Source organism: Python bivittatus, unplaced genomic scaffold (genome assembly GCF_059951505.1).
Source record: "Python bivittatus isolate LINGU-HERP-01145 unplaced genomic scaffold, Pbiv_v1 ctg000350_np1212, whole genome shotgun sequence".
In the NCBI taxonomy this organism is placed as follows: domain Eukaryota; kingdom Metazoa; phylum Chordata; class Lepidosauria; order Squamata; family Pythonidae; genus Python; species Python bivittatus.
This window is the reverse complement of record NW_028277074.1, coordinates 21542430-21567817: the sequence shown is the minus strand read 5'-3', so window position 1 is coordinate 21567817 and position 25388 is coordinate 21542430. Positions and strand designations below refer to the sequence as shown.

Here is a 25388-nt window from a genome sequence, read left to right as displayed (position 1 = left end):
ACATTATTTCAGGACTCTTTGATCATTTCCTAAAATTAATGCCACTGTTCTGGAAATTAAGAAAATCATTCAAAAATAATTTCCATTTCCTTCTAGGCAATAAGAGATATCTAAGCTGGAGAAGCATTCAGCATACTGCTGAAGTTTACAAAAGAACAATTTAAAGCCTAACCTTGCGCTGGCACTTTTGTACAGAGGCTTAGAAATCATCACAGATACCGAAGCAGCTTCTGACCTGTATTCCTGTCCAGGATAGGCTAGAAGTGAATGACAGCTGGGGAGGAGGGGAGGTTCTGCACTTTAGGCCTGGATGGATCCCAGTCAGTCACCCCACAGAGGTGCTTTGTTTTGTGAATGCAAAGTGCCCCATCTCCCTGAAGTGACTTTGGGCTAGTCCATCTCTCTCAGTCCAACTTACCTCACAGGCTTGTTCTTGTGATGAAGAAACATAGGAGGAGGAAGCACTACATATATTGCTTGGAGTCTCCTGAATGGAAGGGAAGATATAAATTTGATTAATAAATAAACCAAATAAATATGTATTTTTATTTGGTCTCTTCCATACCAAAGATGCTTTACTATCTCCAAATTGGTCCCACTGGTTGATCAAAGAAGTGCACCCCAACATTGGCTGTGATATTGCAGGATATTTAAGGAAGGCGGCTCAAAAATTTCACACTGGTTTATTGGTTGTCGCAAGAATTTGTCTTGAGATGTTTGTATGATTGAGATAGCCGTGCTTGTCATATTAGATTTGCCACACTGCACATCAATATACATTGAATTATTTCTCCTACTTCAACAGCCACATATGTTGTTCTTATAGTTCCAGGTCCTCCTGCTGGAGTTAAAGCAGCTGCAGCATCAGCTTCTACTGTGTTTGTATCTTGGCTGCCTCCCATAAAGTTAAATGGTGTCATCCGAAAATATACTGTATTCTGCTCTCATCCATATCCCACAGTAAGTTAACCATTAGGTCACATGACCAAAACTACTGATTTGTATTCCATTGATTATTTAGAGTTCATTTGGGTTTGGGGGTAGCAGGTGGGACATTGTAACCCATCAAAAAGCTGCTAAATTTGAAGCTGGATCCTATATGCGTTACCTTGGAGTCAGCCCCCATTTAGCTCATTAGAGCTTACTTCTGAGTAGATGCGTGCAGAACTCTTTCTATAGGTTTGCGTGGTAAATTGCCAATAGCCAAAGAGCAATAGATGGTTTTAACATTGTGTCCTAAACCAGATACCAGACAGTAACAGAAGATGACTGTTTCTGCCTGGCTTTTCTATGAAATCCACTTGCCGCTGTTGAAGACAGAATGCTAAACAGTTCAGGAGGGCACTCACTTTACGGCTCTAATCCTGAAACTATGTCCTGGAATCAAACTCTGCTGAACTATGTGGAGCTTATGTCTGAGTTGAAATGTGTTGGATGGGATTATATTGAAAGTCTAGTCCAGCATGAAAACTTTGACATTTTTGCAATCTCAAGGCTAATTCCAGTCTCTGTATATTTTCTTCAGTAAGGGAAGGGCACCTCACAAGCTATAGTGTTTATAAATGAATTTAGACAAGATCTAAGTGCAAAATGCTTTAACTGTCTACTTAGTGTCATGTAGCATTGTATTATTCAAGTTTGTTTGTTTGTTTGTTTATATTTCAAATTTGTCACTGCCCATCTCACTGCGGAGTGACTCTGGGCAGTTTACAGTAAAAATGGAATAAACATAAATTAAAATAGATAAATATTAATAAATAAATAAATAATGGTGAGCACATTAATGCAGAAATATCTAGAATTCTTTTTATATAGTAATTTTATTAAATATGATAATTACAACAGTAAAAACTACTTCAAACTGAAAAAAATAAAAGAATACAAAGAAAAAGTAAAAGGTGCAGAAAAGAAAGAAAAAGAAGATAAAAAAGAGAAAGAGAAAGAGAAAAGAAAAAATAAGAATATAGTAAAGAAAAAGAAAAGAAATATATGAAGAAGTGACTTTCCATCTTCATCACAATAAGTCTAAACAATTTTAATAACTTACCGCCTTCTCTCAAAATACAACAAATGATCTCTTCTTCCCACATCCCATCTCTTATCTATAAACAAATCCATAAAGCCCCATCATTTCAATCTTGATGTCAGCAAAAGTCCATTAAGGGTTACCAGAGATAACAACACATCTATTTTAACCTTGATCAAATAAACAATTTTATATTCCTTCCTTTTACTTCTAACAATCTTGATTTTTGGTTCCTTCAAATAATGTCATAGAAATTAATTTCTTTTTATTTTTTCTTTGTCCCTCCTTCTCACAAAATTCTTCAAAACTTTAACAAGCCTCTTTTGTAAATCCAATATAGGAAAATTATCCAGGTCATTCTCTCGTTTTGTTGTTTGTATATCCCTTTTAATTATTAAGACATGAGTCGGTTTCCTTTGTATGTTCAGTGTAACATCTTTTACCATGTATTTCTCGTGGCCTGTCATTTTTAAATCCACTTTCAACTCGGTCTTGATCTTGTCAGGTAGAACTTGTTGTTCTTCCATTACATCTTTTAGACACAGTCTATCTATAGAGACAAAATTAACTTCTGGGTCCATTATTCAAAAATATCCTTCAATATGTCCAATGTTAAAATATTTTGCTTCATTCTGTAATTGTAAATTGAGTTTAAGTGTTCTTCTCCTTAATTGTAATCTTTAATTCCCTCTAGTTCCCTCTAGTGTCCAATTTTTAAAGTCTTACTTTATTATGTTCTTTAAAAAATCTTTTCTTTAAAAAAAAAAATCAAAACAAAAGCATTTTCCCACAGGAAGGATTCTTTATAATTAATTCCAAAATCTCATTTAAAATGTATCTGGTGTAAGATTTGCCCCGTTCGACAAGAGAAACTCCCATGACACGTGTGGTTCACAAAAGAGGTTTACTCATGCATAACGTAACAGTTACAAACAAAGCCAGGACTGGCTTGGCACATTTACATTCCTCATTTATAGTCGTCCCAATTCCCCGCGGGCCCCGTTGCTAGGTTACATATTACAGATTAGATTACAGATTGCCCCCTGTAATCCCCCCTTCTACTTGAATGGCAGGTTCAGCCCAGTTCTCTTGTTTCTTTGATTGTTGTTGCCTATGGAGTGGTCCTTGCCTTTGTTGGGGCTTCTGTCGCGCGCACAGCCGGGAGCTCCCCCTCGCGCGCTGATCGCTCTTCCTCAATTCCGCGGCTCCTTCCTTTGTCCATAGCGCCCGCGGCCCTCTGGCGTTAATACAATGCATCCGCTCCAGATTAGTAAAATGGTGCCAGGTGGCCCATTCATTAGTTTGTGGTTTTGTACTTCCTCTTTCTGCGCTAGCGCTCGAGCGGTGAAATTGACTAAAGCACGGCTGGGCAAGTTCCTAGCCGTGCAGCTCCAGCTGAACCTGACATCTGGACCCTTAGTCCATTTGTAACTTTCTAAAATCAAAGTTTTAATCACCCTTTTGCTGTTTATTCCAAAAAAAATTTTTTTTAAGTTCTTAAACTTGTAGTTAAAACGTCTTTCACTAAACATTGAAGGAAACTCACCCAGTGCTATAAAACTTGTCAATCCAAAGGTTCCTAATAGCTGAAAAGCAGTTGACAAGTAATTTCTGAATATGATTAGAAAAGGAAGTATGCAAACTTAGTGTCCTTTCAAAAGTGCCAACCATGGTTTGAGCAAGATGGTAATTTCCTTGTCTCCCAGAGTTCTAAACCTGCCAGAGACCACTATCTTGCAGTCTCCTTGTGAGGAGCAGCTGTCTGGAGCTGTTGTGGGTGATCTCAAATCCTCTCCTTGTCCTGAGAGGAATTATCAAAGAGCCAGGCTACTCATCAGCTCTTCATTTCACTGCAGGCATTGGCTCCGCTTTTCCTGGAGCCATCTTCAGTCCACCATTTCTTCCCCGGAAGTCCAGAAATATCTACAATTCGAAGGATCCAGAATTTGTTAATCAGTGTTTGGGTTTATACACTGTGCTAAGCCATAATGTAGTTTATTTGCTGTAGCAGGGTGAGCCCAGCCATTGAGATTTCTAATTTAATCTAAATTATGAATTACAATAAATTAGTTCTGTAAACTAATTCAATAAATCTTCTTGAACAACCAATGGCCTGGTTCATGCATTGCACCAAACCATAATGTATTTATCTGATTTTGGATTAGGAGCTGTAGGACACACACACCATTGTGGTTGTGAATCACAAAAATAAGTATAGTTTAATACTATGCATGAATTTACTCCACATGTAAGTAAATGGACTTCTAAGATTATTTACTATATCTCCTTACACTAGGATATAAATTTTATGATTACAGTTTACTGCCACAGGATAATTTTTAAAAAGTAGGATAAGAGTGGCATTGCGCTGTCCTTGATTATCCAGAAAACTTGGCTCATTTAAAAAAAAAAATCTACATGTTGCTCAATATTTTGTCAAAGACCTACTAAGATTTCCCAGTGCTATATACTAGACTGGGAAGTTAAAAGAATATCCCAAGAGGAAACAATGACAAACTATTTCCATATTGCTGCCAGTAAAACTACATGGACATTTGCAATGAAATCACCAGGAGTCAAATTCAACTCAAGTAAGAAAAGAGAAGAGAGAAAACCGTGTAATACATTTTAGACTTTTGCTTGTTTGCTTTTAAACTCTATTGTTTTCTCCATCCAGACCACATGCATTATCATTTAGTGCAATGAGAACCCAAAGCACAGCAAAGAATCTTGTTTTTGAATTAAATGTATTCAAAATTTATTCAGATTAAATCAATTAAAAACAATTTAATTTACTATTTAAATTAAAATTATTAATGTATTAATTAGAATAAAACTGAAGTGTCTGTTGGTTTTACAGTCCTAATTTATTGCAGACTTATTGATGACCCAGTGTTTTTGACAGAGTATCCTCACTATGTTTTTGAAGTTTGAAATCTTAAGAATTTAGCTGTCCTGCTCTAAAATGGCCACTAGGTGACACTACTATACCTATTTAATATCAGGTTCATTCCGTACAGTATATTACATTCTGGTAGGGTTGGCATATTATTATAGAGAAATTAGTCACCATAGAGTACTTGCAATAGCTGAACATTGTTTTCAAGCTAATATTCTAATAAGGTTTTTCTGCCTTTGACTGTAAGAACTTTTCTGGAGCTTTCAGTATTTTGAGCCTTTCAACATCATACTTGTTTGATGTTTTTATCCACAAGTATGCAAAATGTTTCAAATTCAAACCACTTCAAATTCCAAACATTCTGTTCAAGTTTTTTAGCTGTTTTGTCTTCAAGAAAGGCTATTTTGAAAAAGCTGAAAATGTTTCAAAACTTGCATAGAGCTGTTCTGAGCTTGAAATATTTCCAGATGATGAGACCAGCCCATTTTAAATGCAAAACAGCTGCTTTGAGCTCAAAATGGGGCATTTCAAATTCAGAATGGTTCAACTTTAAAACATCTTGCACTTCCCTATTTTTGTTCCATACATGTAACTATTTGGTTTGTTTGAATTTCACTAATGTTCATAATAGCCAAAGCCAACTATCATGATTCAAACTTTTAAATATTTTAACTATATTAATTGTTGCTCTATTTAGATTCTCTGGTTTGATTATTTCTGTGAAACTGCAGTAATTTAAAGTTTTTCTTTCAAAGAAATCATCTAGATACTCCTGTGTTATCTAGGTACAAATCTCTGTGTTAATTTGTAAAGATGGTGTAACTTTACACAGAGGCCAGTAGGGAGTGCTGTGACCCAAAACTTTCTATATGATTTGACAGCTATGGCAGAAGAAATAAATGGCTTAGCCAATATTAGTTCTATTCAGAGTTGCAGCAAGCACCCAGGTAGATGTGGTTGAGCCCAATCCTTAACTGACTTTCCACTTTTCTGATGAGTCACCAAGCACTTAGGATTAATTTTTATTGTCAAAGAAATGGACCACAGGGCCAGTGTACTGTGCTCATTGCATTTACCAATGCTGACTTTTAAAAATCAGTTAAATTTATATACACATATGTTTAGACAGCATTATTATATACAAAATGGAATTAAACCATTTTAAGCACCTGATTAGGCTAACTTGCAGCTGTAAATTCTGCTACCATGTTTTTCATCTTTTGTCTTGTCTGAGATGTAAGGTCTTTCTCTCTCTTTCAATATATGTATATTGTTTACTTTTGTTTGGAAATATTTGTCTTTCCTACCACAGGTAATCAGCGAATTTGAAGCTTCTCCTGACTCATTTTCCTACAGAATTCCTAATCTGAGCCGGAATCGACAATACAGTGTGTGGGTTGTTGCTGTAACAGCTGCAGGAAGGGGCAACAGCAGTGAAATTATCACCGTGGAACCATTAGCTAAAGGTGAGGATTCTGCCCTTCATAAATTGCACCACATGCACCTTAATAGAATTACTGAGTGATGGGGACTGAAAAGCCATTTATTGTAGTATCTGTTCTAAGGAAAGCAAAATTGTCCATCCATCCACCTTTAGGCCATTCCAAGTTACAACCAAGAGAACTAGATTACATCATATGAAAGATGTAGTGGACACTTTTGTATCTACCAGTCATGTCCAATCTTCCCCACCAATCATTTTGTTCTAAGTAAGACTTTACTGTTATTCCAAAGCAAGGATGGAGAAAAGTGTGGGAACAAGAATCAGGAAAGCAATGGGTAGTAGACACAATGGCTGCATCAGTGCTTGAAACTCTTAAAGATGAATTTTCCTGGTCTCTGGTTGGAAACCTGAATGGCAATCCTATAACATCATGCTGTAAATAGAGATCTGATAGACTTATTGCTGAAAGGCCTTTATAGGGCAAAGAGCTGTTACTGACACATACCATAGGACAGACACACTAGCTTTCCTTTTAAGAAAAAGGAAATGTTTAATCTCCATGACTACATAGATACTTTTGACTGTTAAGTGGCAAATTTGAACTAACTGCCTTAATCAGAGATAGAAATAAGCATATTTCTTTTGAGAGCACTTTGGAATTATCCTGGCCCTTTTGCTTCCTGCTCCTCATTAATATATACTAGCAGTACAACATAATGTTATTAGCTAGGTTTCACTTACTTCTCTTCCTTCTGATCAACTAAACTTATTTTATGGCAATGGCAAACCACTTCTGAAAAACCTTGCCAAGAAAACTGCAGGGACTGTCTGTCTAGGCAGTCTCCAAGAATCAGACACGATTGAATGGATATGTGTGTGTGTGTGTTTTATTGTGTATTTGATTTTGTGTTTTGTGTTTTGTACTTTTACTTTTTTTTTTTACTAGCACAATTCTCCTGAGAAGCAGATGCTTTTCTTGAAGAGGCCATAACCACAGTTTGGCCTCTTCAAGAAAAGCATTCAGCAGTGTAACCAAGGCCATTTTTCCAATAGGAGGTGTTTTTGCACCCCCTGATAATATGTCCATGTTAGACATCCTTGATGAAAAATGGCTGTGTGCTTTACATAGTTACATAGGATGATCATGTATATAATAGTTTCCTTCCTTTTCTTCTGCTACGTAGCCCAGCAGTGTCCAAAGTGAAGCAATCTTCATTGCTTTACTTACTCTTGAAGGACTGCTTTTAATGAATTTCTTTAACATATTATTTATATAAGAAAACCCACTGAGATTAAACATTCCACTTATATTTGATACTTTTCTAATGTTGGTCTAAATGATGTGAAACAGAGTCTTGCCCTGCAATCTGTTTTTCATTATGAGCTGTTGTTTCTACTTAATATACTTGGCTGAAATAATGCTGTGGTAGTATACAGGTACAGACAGTAATCAACAGTTTAAATATCCTTGGTGATTAATATACTAAAAGCTGACCAATGTCACCATCATCATAAAATTGGCAGACCCATCATCATCCAAAACAATTAATCATAGATATGACAATAATAATAATGGATGCCAATGAACTAATTAAGTACCAAACCCTTTCCAAAATAACTCATTCTTGATCAACTTTTAGAATACTAAAAGGGGACAAGTCTAATTTCTGAGGGAAGCTGGTCCATAAAACCGGGGCTACAATTGAAGAGCAAGGCTTCCTGGCCTCAAGTCATAGAAATGGGGAACAACCTACAGTTTCTCCTGTGATGAATGTACTAGACAGGGCAATTTGGACTGGAGAAAGTAGTTCTGCAGGCACTTTGGCATCATGTTATATAGCACTTTATACAGGTATATCAAAACCTGCACTTTGAGTTGACCCAGAAACCTACTGGCAATCAGTGCAAGATCTGCAATGCAGGTATTATGTGCTTCTGGCGATCAATATTTGCCAGTAAGCAGGTCACTGCATTCCAGACCAACTGCAGTTTCTGGGTAGTCAAGGCAGCTCCACATTGCAGCTCCAATGAGCATGAGGTACTGTTATAAATTCTTGTGTAGAATTGCAGCTGGTGCACCAGTTAGGTCTGCAGAAAGGCCCTTATGACTATGGTCTGCACATGTCCACCCAACAGTAGCTGTGAGTACAGGAGGATTCCCAATTCACTGACCTGCTCCGTTAAGGGTAGGGCCTTTCCTTCCAATCTCCAACTCTCATAAGCAGTCTTAGAAGAATGTCATGGTTGATGCTATCTAAGGCTTTTGGGAGGTCTAATAGGCCTGAAGGGATGCACTATCCTCATCCAGATCCCTCAAAAGGTCATTCAGCAGTGTAACCAAGGCCATTTTTCCAATAGGCAGTGTGTTTGCACCCCCTGATAATACGTGAAGTCCATATTAGACATCCTTGATGAAAAATGGCTATGTGCTTTACATAGTTTCTGCAAAACTGGCAGTGTGCTTAGCCAAGGAAAGAAGATGGGAAGCAGAAATGCAGGGCAGAGGCCCAAGACACACCCAACCTTTTCACATACAGCTGCTCATGTATAGCGTGAGACATTTTTTTCATTGTTCTAAAATTGAATGAAACAACTATTCAGATAACATTTTATGAAGTTACTTATGTTAACTAAATCTCTGAAATATTAGCTGTGAAGTTAGATATGCTTTGTTTTATTTGATTCATATTGATATCTATTGATGGATAATGTCTAAGTAAAGGAAGGAGGAAATCTCCAGATGCAGAATACATTCAAACAGAGTTCTTCCTCAGGTGTCCTTTTAAACAACAAGTTTCAGCCTCCCTGAACACAGCATATATGCTTGGCTCAGTCATAACACAAAAGCACAAAACTTGTGAGCCTGAAGGGCTTCTTCCATCTTTTTTTTCACGCAATAGACAGCTCCCACTTTCCTTTCCAGGTGATGCTTGGATTTAATCTATGCTGAGCTACTGATACCTATAGTGGTGGCTATAATATATTCATCTCTTGTCAGCTACTGCTTTTAAAAAAGGAGTTTCTATAAATTATGCTAAATACTTGGGTTTGGATTTGGCCATTCAGGCTTCTACTTGGAAGCTAGCTCTGCTCCATTTCATATCCATTTCTCTTGGTATCTTTCCCTCCTTTTGTGATTTTTCTACTGGTTCACTTCATTTTATTCTTCCAGGTTTTCCATCAAAGAAACAAAGAAGATATAAAAGTTCAAGGGACCTAAATAAGCTTTGTTTGCCCCAGTTCTCCAATGAAGAATTTTAAAAAGTGCAATCCTTGAAAATCTATAGCATTCCCAGCCTGCCTCTTTATATCTTTCTTCTTCTGGGAAAATGCTTATTTTAATGCTTATGTTAATGCTTAACTCATTAGGGGTTTTTTTTAAGCTAAATATTAGAACTTTAGTTACTTTTCCAGTTTTCTCTATCATTAAAAAACATCCATGCAGATTAACTCTTCAGAATAGATTTCAAAGTTCCTTGTTGCATTTATGTTTCTATCTCTACTTGCCAAACCTGAGTTGTCTGTGTTCCAATTTATTATACTGGATGAAGTATATCCTTTATATGTAGCTATATTCTGTATGTGATTATAAAAACCTTTTAGAAGGGGTTACCCTAATATCACTGCCATAAATTGCAGCCTTTGAGATAGCTAGATGATGGCAGTGGCATTCAATGTGTAATTATATTATGTTTTATATTAGGTTTTTACTCTAAGCAGCTTACAATAATACAACAAAATAAACAGCAAAACAAAATACAGTTCTTATCCAAATCAGTAACAATATTTGTAATAACAGCCCTCATCACCCCATCAGCTTCCTCTTAGTTACTAGGAAAACCATTTACAATCCATACCCATCTATTGTGAGTATGTCAGTATTTATCCATCGTTGTGCATATAGTAATCTTGCTGCAGTTGCCATATATAAAATCAATCTTCCATAAGTCTTTTTTAATTGATTATCCATAAGTCCCAATAAAAAGAGTTCTGGTTTCATCTTAATATTACAAATTTAAAATTCTTTGTATCATCATATGTATTTGTGTTCAGAATATTTTTGCTTTTTCACAAGTTCACCATGCATGGTAAAATATTCCTTCATGTCTTTCACATTTCCAACATTGAGCAGATATATACCTTTATACATCTTAAATAATTTTTCTAGTATCACATATCAACAGTACATCATTTTATAAAAATTCTCAATTTATAACACAATCTAAATTTCAGTCCTTTTACCCGCATTCCTTCCCATTGATCCATCTGTATGCTATAACCAAAGTTCTTAGACCATTTTATCATGTAGTCTTTAACTTGTTCTTCCATTTCAAATCTCAACAAAAGTTTATATGTTTTTGCAATCACATGTTCATCACTTGTACACAGTTCAGTTTCAAATTCCATCTTATGTTGTTCAATTCCAATTACCTTTTTAATCTATATTAAATCTTTCTCTTAATTGTGCATATGAAAGCCATTGAAAACTATATGTCTCTGCAGTCAGTTGTGTTCCTGACTTCTTCTTAAGTTCCCCATATTCCTGTACGAATAGATCTTGATATGTTAACCATTTCTCTTTGCCCACTGTTTCTTTTCTATAAAATGCTTCTTGTGCTGAGACCAATAGAGGCATTTTCTGGCATAGCCTAGGTTTATATTTATTCCATATTCTCAATATGGCATTCCTCACATAATGATTTTTAATATCTATGTTAACTTTAAGGTTATCGTACCATAAAAAGCCATGCCAACCAAACCTCAGGTTATGTATTTCTATTTCTAACATTCTCTTATTTCTTACCAACACCTTTTCATCTAAACCTAACAGCAGGCTGCAAAATACAATTTAAAGTCAGACAAACCTAGTTTTCCTCAGAAAATCAAATTTGGACAATAGTTGGACACCCAACTATTTTGTGTCCAAACAGACAATCAAGTTTGGAGACAAAATAGTTGGTGTCCAGAATGATTGGATGACACAAAATGAAAGTGATCTGTGGGCTTCCAGAAGAGGTATGGCAAACTGCAAAATCGGAACCAATGACCACAGCAAAAAACCAAGTGAGTAGACGAGTTCCTTGGAACCTCTCTGGATGAGGAGAAGATGGAAGATTGCCCACATCTGCTCTAGATAGCTGTTTTCCACAAGGAGATTCACAGGAGAGCAGTTTTCCGTGGGGTTTGAGTGCCGGGAGACTATGGGATTAGCCATCTTGCTCACAATCATAGCAGAGACTTTTAAAGGACACTAAGTTTCTAATCACTTTCAGAAATTGCTCATTAACTACTTCTAAGCTCTTAGAGATCTTCAGACCGACAAGTTTGAAAACACTGGATGAATCTGCTTTCAATTCTGAATAAAAGAATATTTTAATCATAAACAAGAATTAAAAGAATATGAAATAAACAGCAAAAAGCTAAATAAGATTTTGATCCTAATAATTATAAACCAACTAAGGGTCCAAATAAATTTGGAATATTGAAACTTTTACAATAAGATTTTGGAATTAATTGTAAAGAACAAACAGCTTCTTGTGGGAAATAGATTCTGTTTTGGTTTTTAGAAGACAAAACAGAGATAAGCAATTTCATGATTTCAAAAACTGGATACTAGAGGAGACTAAGTAGAGGAAAGATTTACAAGCCTGTTAAATTTTGCAAAACGTTCTAACAATGAAAATACTTAAGGAGACTTTTGTAGAATGGAATCAGAAAATAGTAGCCACAATAGCAACAGTGTCAGCAATGATGTCTGCTTCCATGGATAGACTATGTCCAAAAGATGTTATTGAAGAAATGACAGATGTAGAACAAATTTTATCTGACAAGATAGAGATGGTATTGAAAGTGGGTTTACAACTGACAGACCAAGAGAATGACTTAGAAAAGGATGTTTCACTGGATCTACAAAAGAAACTGGCTGAGGTTTTAAAATTTAAAAGGGAAATACAAATGACAAACCAAGAAAGTGAAGTGGATAATTTTTTCCTACTTGATTTATAAAAGAGGCTTGTTAAAGTCTTGAAGAACTCGATGTGATGGGACAAAGAATTAATGAAGAGAAATCAAATCCTATGACAATATTTGAATGAATTAAAGATTAAGACTGTTAGAAGTAAAAGGAAGGAATATAAATGTTTATTTGATCAAAGTTAAAACAAGATACGTTGTTACTTCTGGCAACCTTTTATGGACTTTCTGCTGACACCAGGATTGAACAGATGATGTTTTATGGATTTGTTTATAGATAAAAGATGGGATATGAGATGAAGAGATAAATGTTTGTAACCTTAGAGGGGGTGATGAGTCACTAAGTTTGTTTATACTTGTTGTGATAAAGGTTGGAAGGCACTTCTTTATATATTTATTTATTCTTTCTTTATTATATTCTTACTTTTCTCTTTCTTCCCTCTCTTTTTTTTTCTTGCACTTTTTACTCCTTTCTATTCTCTTTTCTTTCTTTAATTTTAGTTTGTATTGATTTTACTATAATCAAAATTATCCATAAAATTATATTAAAAAAAACAAAATGAAAGTGATTTGCCACTGTCTTCCATTATATTTTTTCAGCTTCTTTGGCTAGTTTACGGCCCTAGGATTTTCTGTGGTTTCCTGTAAAATACAAACTAGATCCATCCCTGTTTAGCTTTAGGGGATCTGCCAAGATTAGCTAGATGTTGCCATCTGTACTGTATCTTAAATACAGTAACTTACATACTGCATTTAACAGTGTGAGTGTTCATGGTGTAGGTGAAGTGCTTCACCATTAATAGAATCTGCAACTGAAAGAATCCTTTGGTAGAACAGCTAAAATAAAGCACTGATCTGATAGTGTTTTGAACCAGCTGACTGTTTAACACAGGAATAAAATGTTCAGAACATTATGGAATGTTTTGTTTATTAACATATTATAAATGTGTAAAGTAAATGAACTTCTCAAGGTATCTTCCTTCCTTCCTTCCTTCCTTCCTTCCTTCCTTCCTTCCTTCCTTCCTTCCTTCCTTCCTTCCTTCCTTCCTTCCTTCCTTCCTTCCTTCCTTTTCTAGCACAATAGATAAGATTCTTAGTACTACATTTGAAATGTAGTCTTAAAATATAAATTTGTTCTTTTCCAGTAAAGAGAAAATACATGTCTTTAAATCTTCAATGTGACTGTGGATATCCCTACATTTAATTGTCCAAAAACTGACTCTACTCATAGATTTAATCCAATATTCTTTATTGCTTGTTGTTCATTTTATTCATTGTCATTCCAAGTGCTAGGTTTATAGGAAATTTCCATTTTGAACATAAATTAAATGTCTGATAGAACTACTTGAGTCTTGGCTACTTCCCCTATAAATATCTCTGGTTTTATACTATTTTGTTCCAGTTTAAATCTTATAGCATTGCTTCATTCATTAACCCATTTTTAGCATTTCTTAAAAGCCTGACAGCTGCATTCTTTTATGTTAATGTATAAATAGATTACTGATTAATAATGAATTAAGAAATTATATGGGGTACTTCACTTGCTACCCAGTTTCCTGTAGAACAGTTCTAGTCACAGCATATAGTTTGTATATAGTCCCATGAATTTTGTGAAGTTGCTGCAGTGGATAATGTCATGGGATTTAGTCTTTAAAGCTAAAACTGCAAATAAGAAATGATGCAAAAATGGATTCCTCTGTGAATCCTGCTTCCCTCCCACTGCTTCTTTGACCCATTGTGTCTTGCGCGCTCCACCTCATTAAAATTCTGATATAATAGGCTTTTATTTCCTGTTAACTATTTCCTAGCCCTACTGGCTGTTCACAAAAGGTAAACCACTCAGGACATGTATGGAACACTATCAAGCAATCCCAGTGGCAAACCTCTATCATACTGTTCTCATGAAAACTACACAGATACATCCATGTAGCTGCCAGAAGTCGAGCTCTTCTTCAAGTAGACTTAATTTATAACTTACCTTGTTGTATGGAGAGAAGAAAGATTATGTGTAAGAGAGAAATAAGTATATCAGATCTGAAATCTCAGGGGAAGAAATAAAGATACCACCTTATTTCAGATTAGGTTCAGCCCGCCTTCTATACTGTCTTAAAGATGGTAGAAGGAGAAAAACATTGGCAACTGGAGGCCAAGGCTGATAGTTTTCGATTTTGGAATCACACCTTATCTTAAAAATGCTTCCAGGCAGAGCTCCAAGCACTGGCAATGACATGATATTGGGTTACAATTCCATTTTTTCCTCAGTGGATTTTTGGTGATAAGAAAAAAGATAGAAGAAATTGTGGGCAAACATGTAAAGGTTACAAACAATAGACCATGAGATTTAGCCTCTCCCCACAATAAAGTTCCAGGAATTAGGTAGGATGACTGCACAAGAAAAAATGCCTGGAAGCATACCAGATAGTAGGTTTGAACATGTTCAGTGTTTTCCTCCAGTGCAAGAAAGAAAGCAATAACAACATGATGCTTACATTCATTCATTACTGTCATTAAGATCCTTATTTTGGAACCATCTTTTCTGCAGAGGTTAAAATTATATTATTTGTGATCCACTAAGCAACTAGTAATGTGGATTGAAATAAATTAGTCTATGTAAGCATAGCCAGACTTTTAAAATCATTACAATCCTCCTCTTCCACCTCCTTCTATTTTTTTCTTCTCAAGAAAGTGGTGCCATACTATTCTGCATTTTAGCCCTTTTTTTTTTCACTTCTCAGCTCCAGCCAGAATTTTGACATTCAGTGGCACAGTAACGACCCCATGGATGAAGGATATTATTCTCCCTTGTAAAGCTGTTGGAGACCCTGCACCTACAGTCAAATGGATGAAAGAAAGGTAACCAACAACTATGTGCGCAGTGCAAATGAAGGTTGTTATGTCACTGGGTGTGTGGAAAAAGGAAGAGAGGGATTGTTATTAGGGCAATGCATGCTTTGAAACTGATCGAGAGGCAATATTTCAGATCTCCTATGAATATGAGCACATCCCCTCTCTGCTGTTCATTAAAACAGCCCTTCTCCTTTCAAGCTTCTGCATGAGTCTGAAAAAGAAAGGCATGGATGCTTTAAGAGTAGCATTACTTTTAATAAATCAACTCCTAAAAGAAGCAGCATCTTTTTTCAAGCTCCCACACAAGTCTGAAAGAAGGCAGGGAGAACGGCAGAATGGGGCAGTGCTTGCACAAAGTTCAAAGTACATCTTCTGAGTCATTTCCTGAGTCCTTGTTATCTGCTCTCAGGCACTCCCAACCATAGACTTGATTAATTTTACCCCATAGTCTGCCTAATCTGAGATTACTTCAGCTATTTATCACTTCTCTTGGTAGAATTTAATTCAGCATATAGTAGACACAAGATCTCGTCAAGCAGTTTTAGCATTAAGAATACCTAGCTTTAATTTACAATCTGTGTATTTTTGCAGATGCTCATAGTTCCCCCAAGCATTAAAAAAAAAACCTCTCCTGTTCCTGAGTAGCTATGTTTCAGCTAATCCTCATTGCCAGGCATTTTCCAAAGCTCTTTTATAGATTAGTCTATTAGGCTGGTTTTGTTTCTAGGGTCTTTTTTCACATTTTTTTTCTATTTAATTAAATGATTCATCACTCAGTCAGATCGTACTGTATTCTGTAATTGAAGTCGTTACAACTATAAACCAACACCATGCTAAGGATAATCTATTACATATAAATACAGAAAGGGTATAAGGAAAATTATGAGATTGTTTTCTCCAACTTTTTCTCCAAATCAGATCCCTTTTGTTCCCATGTATACTGCAGTTAACCAATGGATTTAATCCTTGAGATTAAAAAATAGTGCATCAACATTATAGTAATATAAACAAAGCAACAAAGATTTCTCTAAAGTCAACACTGTTTCTGGTCTTCATCTGTTTATTAAAGAATGCTGTAATGTAGACTTCAACCAGCAGATGGCATTAAGATGGTTTCTTTAGTTTCCTCTGATCTCTGCATATTACAGCAGAGGGCAACTGCAAAACCAGATTCTCTCAAGCTATTCTGTTTAAATACGGTGGTGGTTTCAGCCAGGACACATAAGGACACTTACTTGAGATTCGTTCAATTGCAGCATAAAACCTCTGCAACAAGGCTTAGCCAACCAAGTAGTCAGCCAGGCTGCTAACTAGCTACTTGTTAAATTTCTCCTCTGAGGAAAAGGCAAAGGCCTGGCAGGCTTAGGTGGGACAGGCAGCTCATGATCTGCAACAGCAAACCTGACCTGCTCATCTCCATGCTCACGCCGCCTGTCCTCCCTGATAGCTGCCTTTTCTACAGCCATGGCTTTCACTGGCATGTGTGCTGCAGGGGCTGCAGCTGCTGGTCTGGTTCCGGCTAGGCAAGATATAGGACAAGAGTACCTTGGCCCAGCCAAGCTGGGGGAGGAGAAGCCAGGGCATAACCAGCTGATTTATTTAACCCTCTGCATTCAGCCTAAGAATGGTTCATCTCTTACACTGAAAGCAGCAAATAGACCCAGCAACTCCTCAGCTCTTCAGCTTTCTCAGTGATTTCCTGCCTCAATCTCATTTCCTGGGGGGACCTGTGCTTCCTTTTATTTATTTATTTCCCTTATCTGTATGAGAAGATACTTAATTTGTATGTTGCCCATTCCCAAAAAGGCTCAGGGTGGCTACAGTGCCTTAACCAGCCATGATGGGCAGAGATCGAACTAGGAAGTGGCAGAATTGATATTGCAGAGTACTCTATCCACTTCCTTGGAACTCACAGTCTCAAAATGACCCCATCTCACACTATGACATTGGCATTGTCCAGAGAAAGTCTAGCTCCTCTCAAAATTAAGTGGTTTTGTATGCCAAATGCTTTGAAAATGCTTCTTCACAGAGGCCCTTCAGTTAGTCTTGGCAAACATCCTTTCCTAAAAGGTAAAAAGGGTGCCTTAAAAGGGCCCCTGGGTAACATTCAGCAGATGCAAAAGAGTGGCAAACTATCTCCTTTTTGCCACTTGAATTGCCACTATGTAGGCTCAAATGTGATTTTGTACCAGGGTCTGGTCAGACTCGAGGCAGGTTTTCTTTCACAGGTACTCCAGGGGGTCTCCTCTGCTCCTTCATCTTCTTGAGCTTCTCAGAGAACAAGGAGCTGCAATGGATCTAGAAGTAGGGATTGGGTGCTTTGTTATAATCTGGTCCCCTTTATTATTTAACAAAGGAATAAACCACTCCTTTATTCCAGTGGTTGACCACAGTCTCAGCCAAACTGCCCATAAGAATCTTCGGAGACTTCCCAGAGCCCCCTGAAAACCATAGGCTCTGTCAGGTGCCTTGGGTGGACCAATATAATATCTCCTCCCCACTGTGGAGGGAGATCACTCCACAACAATCAGAGAGGGATCTCTCCATGATAAGGGGCAAAGTTCACTGCCCCCGCCCCCCCACTTTCAAATCACATTGTATCTCCCCTGAGAGAAAAACCCCTAGTGTATGACCTCTCATGTGTGTCGGGCCGTCAGTAAGTTGGGACGTGTCCATGATTGTCATGGCAGCCATTAACTCCTGGGTCAGTCCAGACTCCTCACTAAGTTCCTTGGAATAAGGGAACTTAGTGAGGAGTCTGGAGTGACCCAGGAGTTAATGGCTGCCATGACAATCATGGACATATTCATTAGGTTGAAGTCCCCTAATGCTACTAGCCAAACCTCCACCACCATCCCTGGAATCAGGTCAAACAGTCCTGGCAGGAATCCCACTATGCTGCAGGGGGGAAAGGTACCTAAGTAGCAAAATCAACTGGCTCAAACAAGGTCTCACATCCAGTTATCTATAGTGAGTGCCTCTTGATGCCAACAAAGTCTCATGGATGGCAACAGCTACCTCTCCTCCCCTGGCATCACCAGGGACCAAGACTGATGCCAAATCCAAAACATGGGCAGGCAGTTTTGTCAGAGAGGACCTTCCCCCTCCTCTCCCATGTTTCAAAGATACAAGCCAGGTCTGTCTCTCACCATTAGATAGACACTGCATTGCAGCAGCTGAAGCCCCTGGATTTCAAGTATCTCAAGCCCTGGATTCTAGTATGAGACCGGAGAGCTGGAAGGGAGGAATTAGTTAAGTTACCATCTTCTCTGAGTGTGGCCTGCTCTCACCATATCTCTCACCATATCTCCCCTTGCCCATCACAACCAAAATCCCATTCCACCATAATTCTCTCTCCTCATATTAGTCACCACCTTCCCTGTCCAAGGAATTCCCCACCATCAAGCACAGGTCACACTATTAGCTTCTGTTAGTTTTTATCTTTCTTGCTTAAAATTTAATAAAATTATTATTAAAAAAAAAAAAAGCACAGGCCATACTCAACCAAGTGACCTTGGGCTAAACCAGCCACTCACACACCCCACTCATCAAACTACCACCTGTGCTACATACCTGGTCCCCTTCCTTTCCACTCCCCTGCCTTGTTCTCACCCAAGACAATGAGACCCTCTCAAAACTGAGAAACCTGAAGCCTAACTCCAGCTCTCAGGAAATGGCAGACATCCACCCGCACCCAGATCCAAACTTGATAACATCTTCAAACTGTTGTGGGAGCAGTTTGTGTTCCCTTATTGCTACTTGTGCTTGTGACATTTTTATACCCACATTTTTACTTTCCAAGGCTGGCTGATGAGAAGGTAGAATTGTTCCAAGCATCCATTTATTTCTTAACATGTTGCAAAAATTATAATAAATCAAACATTGCAGCTCCATTCGATATGCAAATGAGCTCCATCACAGTGATGAATCTCAGATTGTTTTGCAATAATCACACATACTGATCTCTACCAGGAGAGGCTTCTGTTTGATGCTTCAGTTTTTATTCTTTTTATAAATATCTATAGCTTGGTATCATTGAATCTGAATCATCTCACTCTCTTGAGCTAAGAGAGTTTCTTGCCAGGCATTTCCCCCTCCCCCTCTTTATTTTTAATATTAACCCCAGTTCTAAGTAATATTGGTTGTAACTTCTTTAATGTATGATTTTTGCTTGCTGTGAGGCAGTAACGGGACACCCAGTCTCGTGATGATTGATGGGCGAAGAAGCATCTTTAGTAATGGCAGCTTTGTTATCCATACTGTGAAAGCAGAAGATTCGGGATATTACAGTTGCGTGGCTACTAATAACTGGGGATCAGATGAAATTATTCTGAATTTGCAAGTTCAAGGTAAGTTTAAAAAATGATTCTTTCACTACAACTATTTCTAAGCTTAAGGAACTTTGATTATTATCAGAATGACTGAACATTTCAAAATGTAAATTGAAAACTCATAGTGTGTCCCTGGAAAGCAACTAGGAGAATGATAGATATCAGATATCAAAAGGGCGATATACACAGATTTGTTCTTTGGTACAGAGGACTAGACTCAGTGGATATAAATTACATGGAAGCAGATTTCTTACAGGAAACTTTCAAATGGTAAGAACTGATCAACAGTGGAATAGGCTGTCTCAGCATGTGTCATGTTGTCCTACACTCGAGGTGATTCATCTGACACTTGCTGTGTTCACACAACACACTTTTCCATGGCTGACTTAATCATGAATAAACTCCATTTTCCAGATTAACACACTACAGTGCTTTATATTAGAAAGCATGTTAAGTTAGCTATCAGTAGTGACTTACTTACACTGATGTCATTACTCTGCAGTGACATGCAAATGATTTGCGATAGTAGTACATTGTTCTGACTTTCATCAGCCTACCAGTAGAACCAGTTGTGAGTGGTGTTGGGAACTGCTGTTCACTAACATATAAAGGGCTACACATCTGATGTAAAGGAATAATTGCAAAAGTATTTTCCCTGCCTGTTGGAAGATGATTGTGCAGAGATTGTAGTGACAGACAAGTCAAGGGCAAAATTATGGTTCAGAATGTCAGCTAAAATTATATAATACTTAAATATTCAAGGAAAAAAGAATGTTTCTGCTATGTTTTAATTGAAGAAGTGATATTACCAGACACATTGATAGATATGATTTGCATATTTTTCAGTCTCAATTCTCTGATAAATGTCTTTAAAATCAAATGATTATTCAAACTATTCTTAATTTCTTCTTTTAACATATCTAGTTCCACCTGACCAGCCTAGACTTACTGTGTCCAAAACCACCTCTTCCTCAATCACTCTTTCCTGGATACCTGGAGACAATGGAGGCAGCTCTATTCGAGGTAACATGCCATAGTTCCACTTCAATGCCAGAATTTTATTTTGTTAAAAAAAAAGTAGCACCTTACATGTTGCCATTTCACCCCAACAGGAGGTCAAGTTAGTTTTGCTTACCAGAAAGTACAGTTATCTTAACAAGGCTGCTTACTTTACAATAAGCATTTGGAGATACTAGTTATTTGGCTAACAGAATATTGTATGATATGCATTATATTATAAATCAAATTTACTGGCATTCCTGATTTAAGTTTTATTAATTGATATTTTATTTAACCTGGGATATTGTTAATTACTGAAGTCTCTTGACAGTTTTGAATAAAATCAAAGCATTAAAAACACTTAAATAACAATAAAAACAAAACAAGTATAATTAATACTTAAATATAATAATTTATCAACATAAGCCTGTTCAAAGAAATTGTTTTAAGGATTCTCAACTCTGCAAGGAGTGCATTGGAATGAACTAGAACAGCTACAGTACAAAGAACTAACATGGGTCAGCAACAGATCAGCTCATGACAATTGTAGGTGAGCTTCCTCAGATGATCTCAGTTAACATTGGAAGTTCATAAAGAAAGATATATTTTCTCACAGAGCCTAGAATTAAGCCAGGGTTTTAAATGTAATGACTGGCACTTTGTATTTTGTACAGAACTGAATTGGCAGACAGAGCAGTATCAGTGCAGTATGAACTCTTTTCACTTTTTCCAAGACCAAACTGGCTTTTGAGTTTTCTAACAAATGAAATTTCTGGAGTAAACCCAAAGGCCCCTTTGTAGTCCCACATGGAATAATGGACTGTAGTAATAATGCATTACTATAGTCAAGCCTGGAGGTTAGCCCCATGTAGTCTATAATTTTAAGGTCATCTTGTTCCAGAAAGGGATGCAGTTGGCATATCATCTGAAGCTAATAAAAGGTACTCCTGACCATTGTGTCAGTCTGGGAAACCAGAAGGAGATGCAGGTCTACAAGCACCCTTAAACCCTTAAACTTAGCAGTTTAAAATAGATATTGAAAAGCATTGGAGACAAAATGGCACCATGAAATAGTTTCCATTTCAAGAAGCATCTGATTCCTGTAAGTACCACTGCAAAGCTGCCCTCCATTGCCAATTCTATCAAGCAAGCCAGAAGGATACCATGCTTGATGATATCACAAGCTGCTAAGAGATAAAGAAGAACCAACAGAGTAACATAACCTGTGTAGATCCCCACCAAAAAATCATTCATCAGGCCAGCCTAGAGAGTTTCAACCTGACAGCCCATTCTGAAGCCAGTTTGAAATGAGTCAAGGCAATTTCTTTCCTCCAGGACTGCCTGCCTGTGAGAATCTACCACTCTCCATCAGCTTACCCAACCATGGAAGGTTAAGAGACTGGACTATAACTCCCCTCTTCTGCAGGATCCAGAGTAGACTACTTAAGGGAAAGCCTAATAACTGCTTCTTTTAAACAAGGAGGCATCATGCCTTCCCTCACAGAGGCATTTATGATATTAACTAACTAAGCTAAATTGGACTAGGGTTAGGATTAGGGTTAGGATTAGGGTATCTTTTCAATTTCAATGGGACAAGTTCCTCATAACTAACATTTCAGTGAGTCTAAAGCAAAATTGGACCAGATTAAATCATGTGAGTCAGACATAAGAAGTAAGTTCTGAACAAGGCATTATAATTTTTAAAAGGTCCAGAATTTTATTTTGTTTTTAATTTATCAATTATTTTGCGAGCAGTATAGTGCAAAAGAATATTCATAAGACCTACTAAAAGTAATCTCTTATCTTGGGAGGCTACTATACCAGTATATCATTATGAAAAGAAGAAATGGGTTATCCCCAATGTCTTGCCTTAGCTTGTCTTGTATCAGCAATACAGCAAGTTAGTTCTCCCAAATTTCAGTACTAGTTACTTCAGTATAGTACTTGCTATTGAGCCAGTTAGTTAGCAAACTAGAGGTAGCAAAATGTAAATGGCAGGAAACCTAGTTCATTGGGATGAGTAAATGTTGTACCTCTTGAATATGATGAAGAAATAATCCCCACAAAGACACTATGCAGGATTTTAATTGATTCCCCCTTTCTATGTTGCCTTGGGCAAAATAATTAAATGGTATCTTTGTATCTGAATCAGAGAAGAATTACAAATTTACACCTGCAGAGATTCTCCTGATTCTTCTTTTACACAACAGATCAGAAGCTCCTTGCAGCCTAGGAAAGACCATGTAGGTAAATCAGGAACGCTTGTCCAACTTTTTTTTAAATCCAAGAAGATGCAGAAGTACTTCAAAGCTCTTATTAGTCCCTCTAATGTAGAAACACTCCTTGATTTGTATATTTTTTAAGCTATTTAGTCAGAATGAGTTCTGCAGTACTGGACTGTGTTTTTGTTTTGTTTTGTTTTGTTTTGTTTTAATCTTTGATAGGTTATATACTCCAATATTCTGAGGACAACAGCGAACAATGGGGCAGTTTTCCCATTAGCCCTAGCGAACGTTCATATCGATTGGAAACGCTGAAGTGTGGCACCTGGTACAAGTTCACTCTGACAGCTCAGAATGGAGTGGGACCAGGACGTATCAGTGAGATCATAGAGGCCAAAACACTTGGGAAAGGTACTTGAAATTATATCCCATCTTTATTTTAAAGTAAGTACCTGAGTCCCAGTCTGCATAATAGTTTGAAAAGCTGGACCCAGCAATTATTTTCCATAAAATGTGAATGAAACACATTTCTTGAGCAATCCCTACTGCAGTATTTTCAGAAGCCCTGGGCCATGCCGCTAATATTGGTTACTGCAACTACAGTAGTTAAAAATTTTGTTCCTTCTTGAAGATACATCTCTCATCCTCTAGTCTCACAAAATATTGGAGCCCATATGTGGATTTGTACACTGAAGACAATGTTAGAGGTCTAAGGGGAACACATGCCTCTTAGATTTCAACAGACTACAGTCATTTAGTCCTGAAAGCCTTTGCAACTGCATTCTACACCCCCATTATCCCCATCCCAATATATACCTCTCCCAAAAATATATCACACAGAAAAACAAACAAACAAAAAACATAGCTATGAAAAGAAAGCAGAGGAGAAAGGGGGAAATAAAGATTTTAAAAAATCTTACTCAAGAATAAAAGAAACAGAAATAAAGTACATTCCATCTTGCAAATTAAAAAGGTATTCCCACCCCAGAGACACGAAGTCACTGTGTTTTCTATCTATTTATTATAACTTTTAAAATTTAAATATATATTTTCTTGTAGAGCCACAGTTTTCAAAAGAACAAGAACTCTTTGCCAGTATTAACACCACTCGAGTAAGATTGAACCTTATTGGCTGGAATGATGGTGGTTGTCCAATCACCTCCTTTATTCTGGAATACAGGCCATTTGGGACAACAGTATGGACTACTGCACAACGAACATCGCTTACCAAATCATATATAGTGTATGATCTTCAGGAGGCAACCTGGTATGAGCTGCAGATGAGAGTCTGTAACAGTGCTGGCTGTGCTGAAAAACAGGCCAAATTTGCAACACTCAACTACGATGGGAGTAAGTGCATTCATTTCATTGCTGTTGAATCCAGAATAATCACAAATAATTTATTTTCATATAAAGTAACCTAAGTAACCTGTGTGCAGCGAGATGAAGGAAACAGTAAAGATGTTTGCAGACTGAAATTCCATCTTAGGCCTCATCCCATGGAAACCTTTCACATGACACTGCTGAATTTATGTCAGGTTCTCTGGTCGCTTGTTAGGCAGTACAATTGGGCTGCTTGATTCGCTGTGGTAGATGGTTCAGTGCCTTTCTATTCCTTTAGCACAGTGTTGTCCAAACGTGGCCACTTTAAGATGAGTGGACTTCAACTCCCAGAATTCAACTTCAGAATGAGTTGAAGTCCACTCATCTTAAAGTGGCCACGTTTGGACAACACTGCTTTAGCATATCCAAGCAAACAGATCAGTGCTTCCCTTATATGCTTGCTGTAATTAAACACACTCCTCACCCTTAAAGCCCCATAAATATTAATTCTGGTACAAAAGTTTGAAAATATTAGATTTTTTTTCATGGCTTGCTTTTGAACTTGAGGAATAGTTACTTGGAGAGTAGCAGTGACTAACTACAGACCTGTACTTGAAACCTCCTGCTTCTCTTTTTTCAGGTGCTTCAGCTTTGTTTAATTCCCCTTCTTCCACCCACTCTTTGAAAATGAACCCCTTAGTGTCAGTTTTCAGGTTTGGCTTAGCTTGTCCAGGATTTTTTTTAATACGGGTTTTCACTTTTTACTAGATCTAAGGGTTTCTTAGTTCTTGCTGAACTGAATCAGAAATACTTTTGACTCCACATCACTTTCTATACATCATTTCCTCTCAAAATATTAACAGCCTTTTCCTCAGTTTGAAATGGAAACAATTCTTGATTTTCCATTATAAATTGAACATACTTCCATGTCCAAGATGGTCCTTGTTGTAAAACAGCTGGCATTGGTAGCTTGCCACAACAGCAGTTCTCTGTATTTATGGGCTTGAATCAGAAATATATTGTTTGCTTTTTGTATAAATTCTTCCCTATAGATGGCCTGATCTGACCCCTAGCAATCTTCCCCAGTTTGTTCCAAAATATAATGAAAGGTTTGCTCAGAATTTAACTCTAAGGGAAAGAAGATAGAGATGGGGAACTCGTGGTCTCCAGATACTGCTGAACTTCAGATTTCAGAAGAGTCCATTTCAACAGACAATTACTAGACTGGATCCCGTGGATGGAAATCCTCAAATCAAAGAGAGGATAGGAGAGCTAAACAATTGTATCCAGTGAATGCATATCAATGCATTAAAGCAGAAGGAGA

At 37.2% G+C, this 25388-nt stretch overlaps 1 protein-coding gene across 1 annotated transcript in view; it reads left to right on the top strand.

Moving 5' to 3' along the window:
* The window catches only part of DSCAM (DS cell adhesion molecule), a 355545-nt gene that overhangs the window by 271520 nt on the left and 58637 nt on the right, over positions 1 to 25388 (top strand). The window contains exons 21-27 of the mRNA XM_088144695.1: positions 827 to 960; positions 6238 to 6391; positions 15078 to 15195; positions 19375 to 19538; positions 20445 to 20543; positions 22964 to 23152; positions 23801 to 24091. Coding sequence (XP_088000821.1) covers positions 827 to 960; positions 6238 to 6391; positions 15078 to 15195; positions 19375 to 19538; positions 20445 to 20543; positions 22964 to 23152; positions 23801 to 24091 — 1149 coding nt within the window. The remainder of the gene's footprint in view (positions 1 to 826; positions 961 to 6237; positions 6392 to 15077; positions 15196 to 19374; positions 19539 to 20444; positions 20544 to 22963; positions 23153 to 23800; positions 24092 to 25388) is intronic.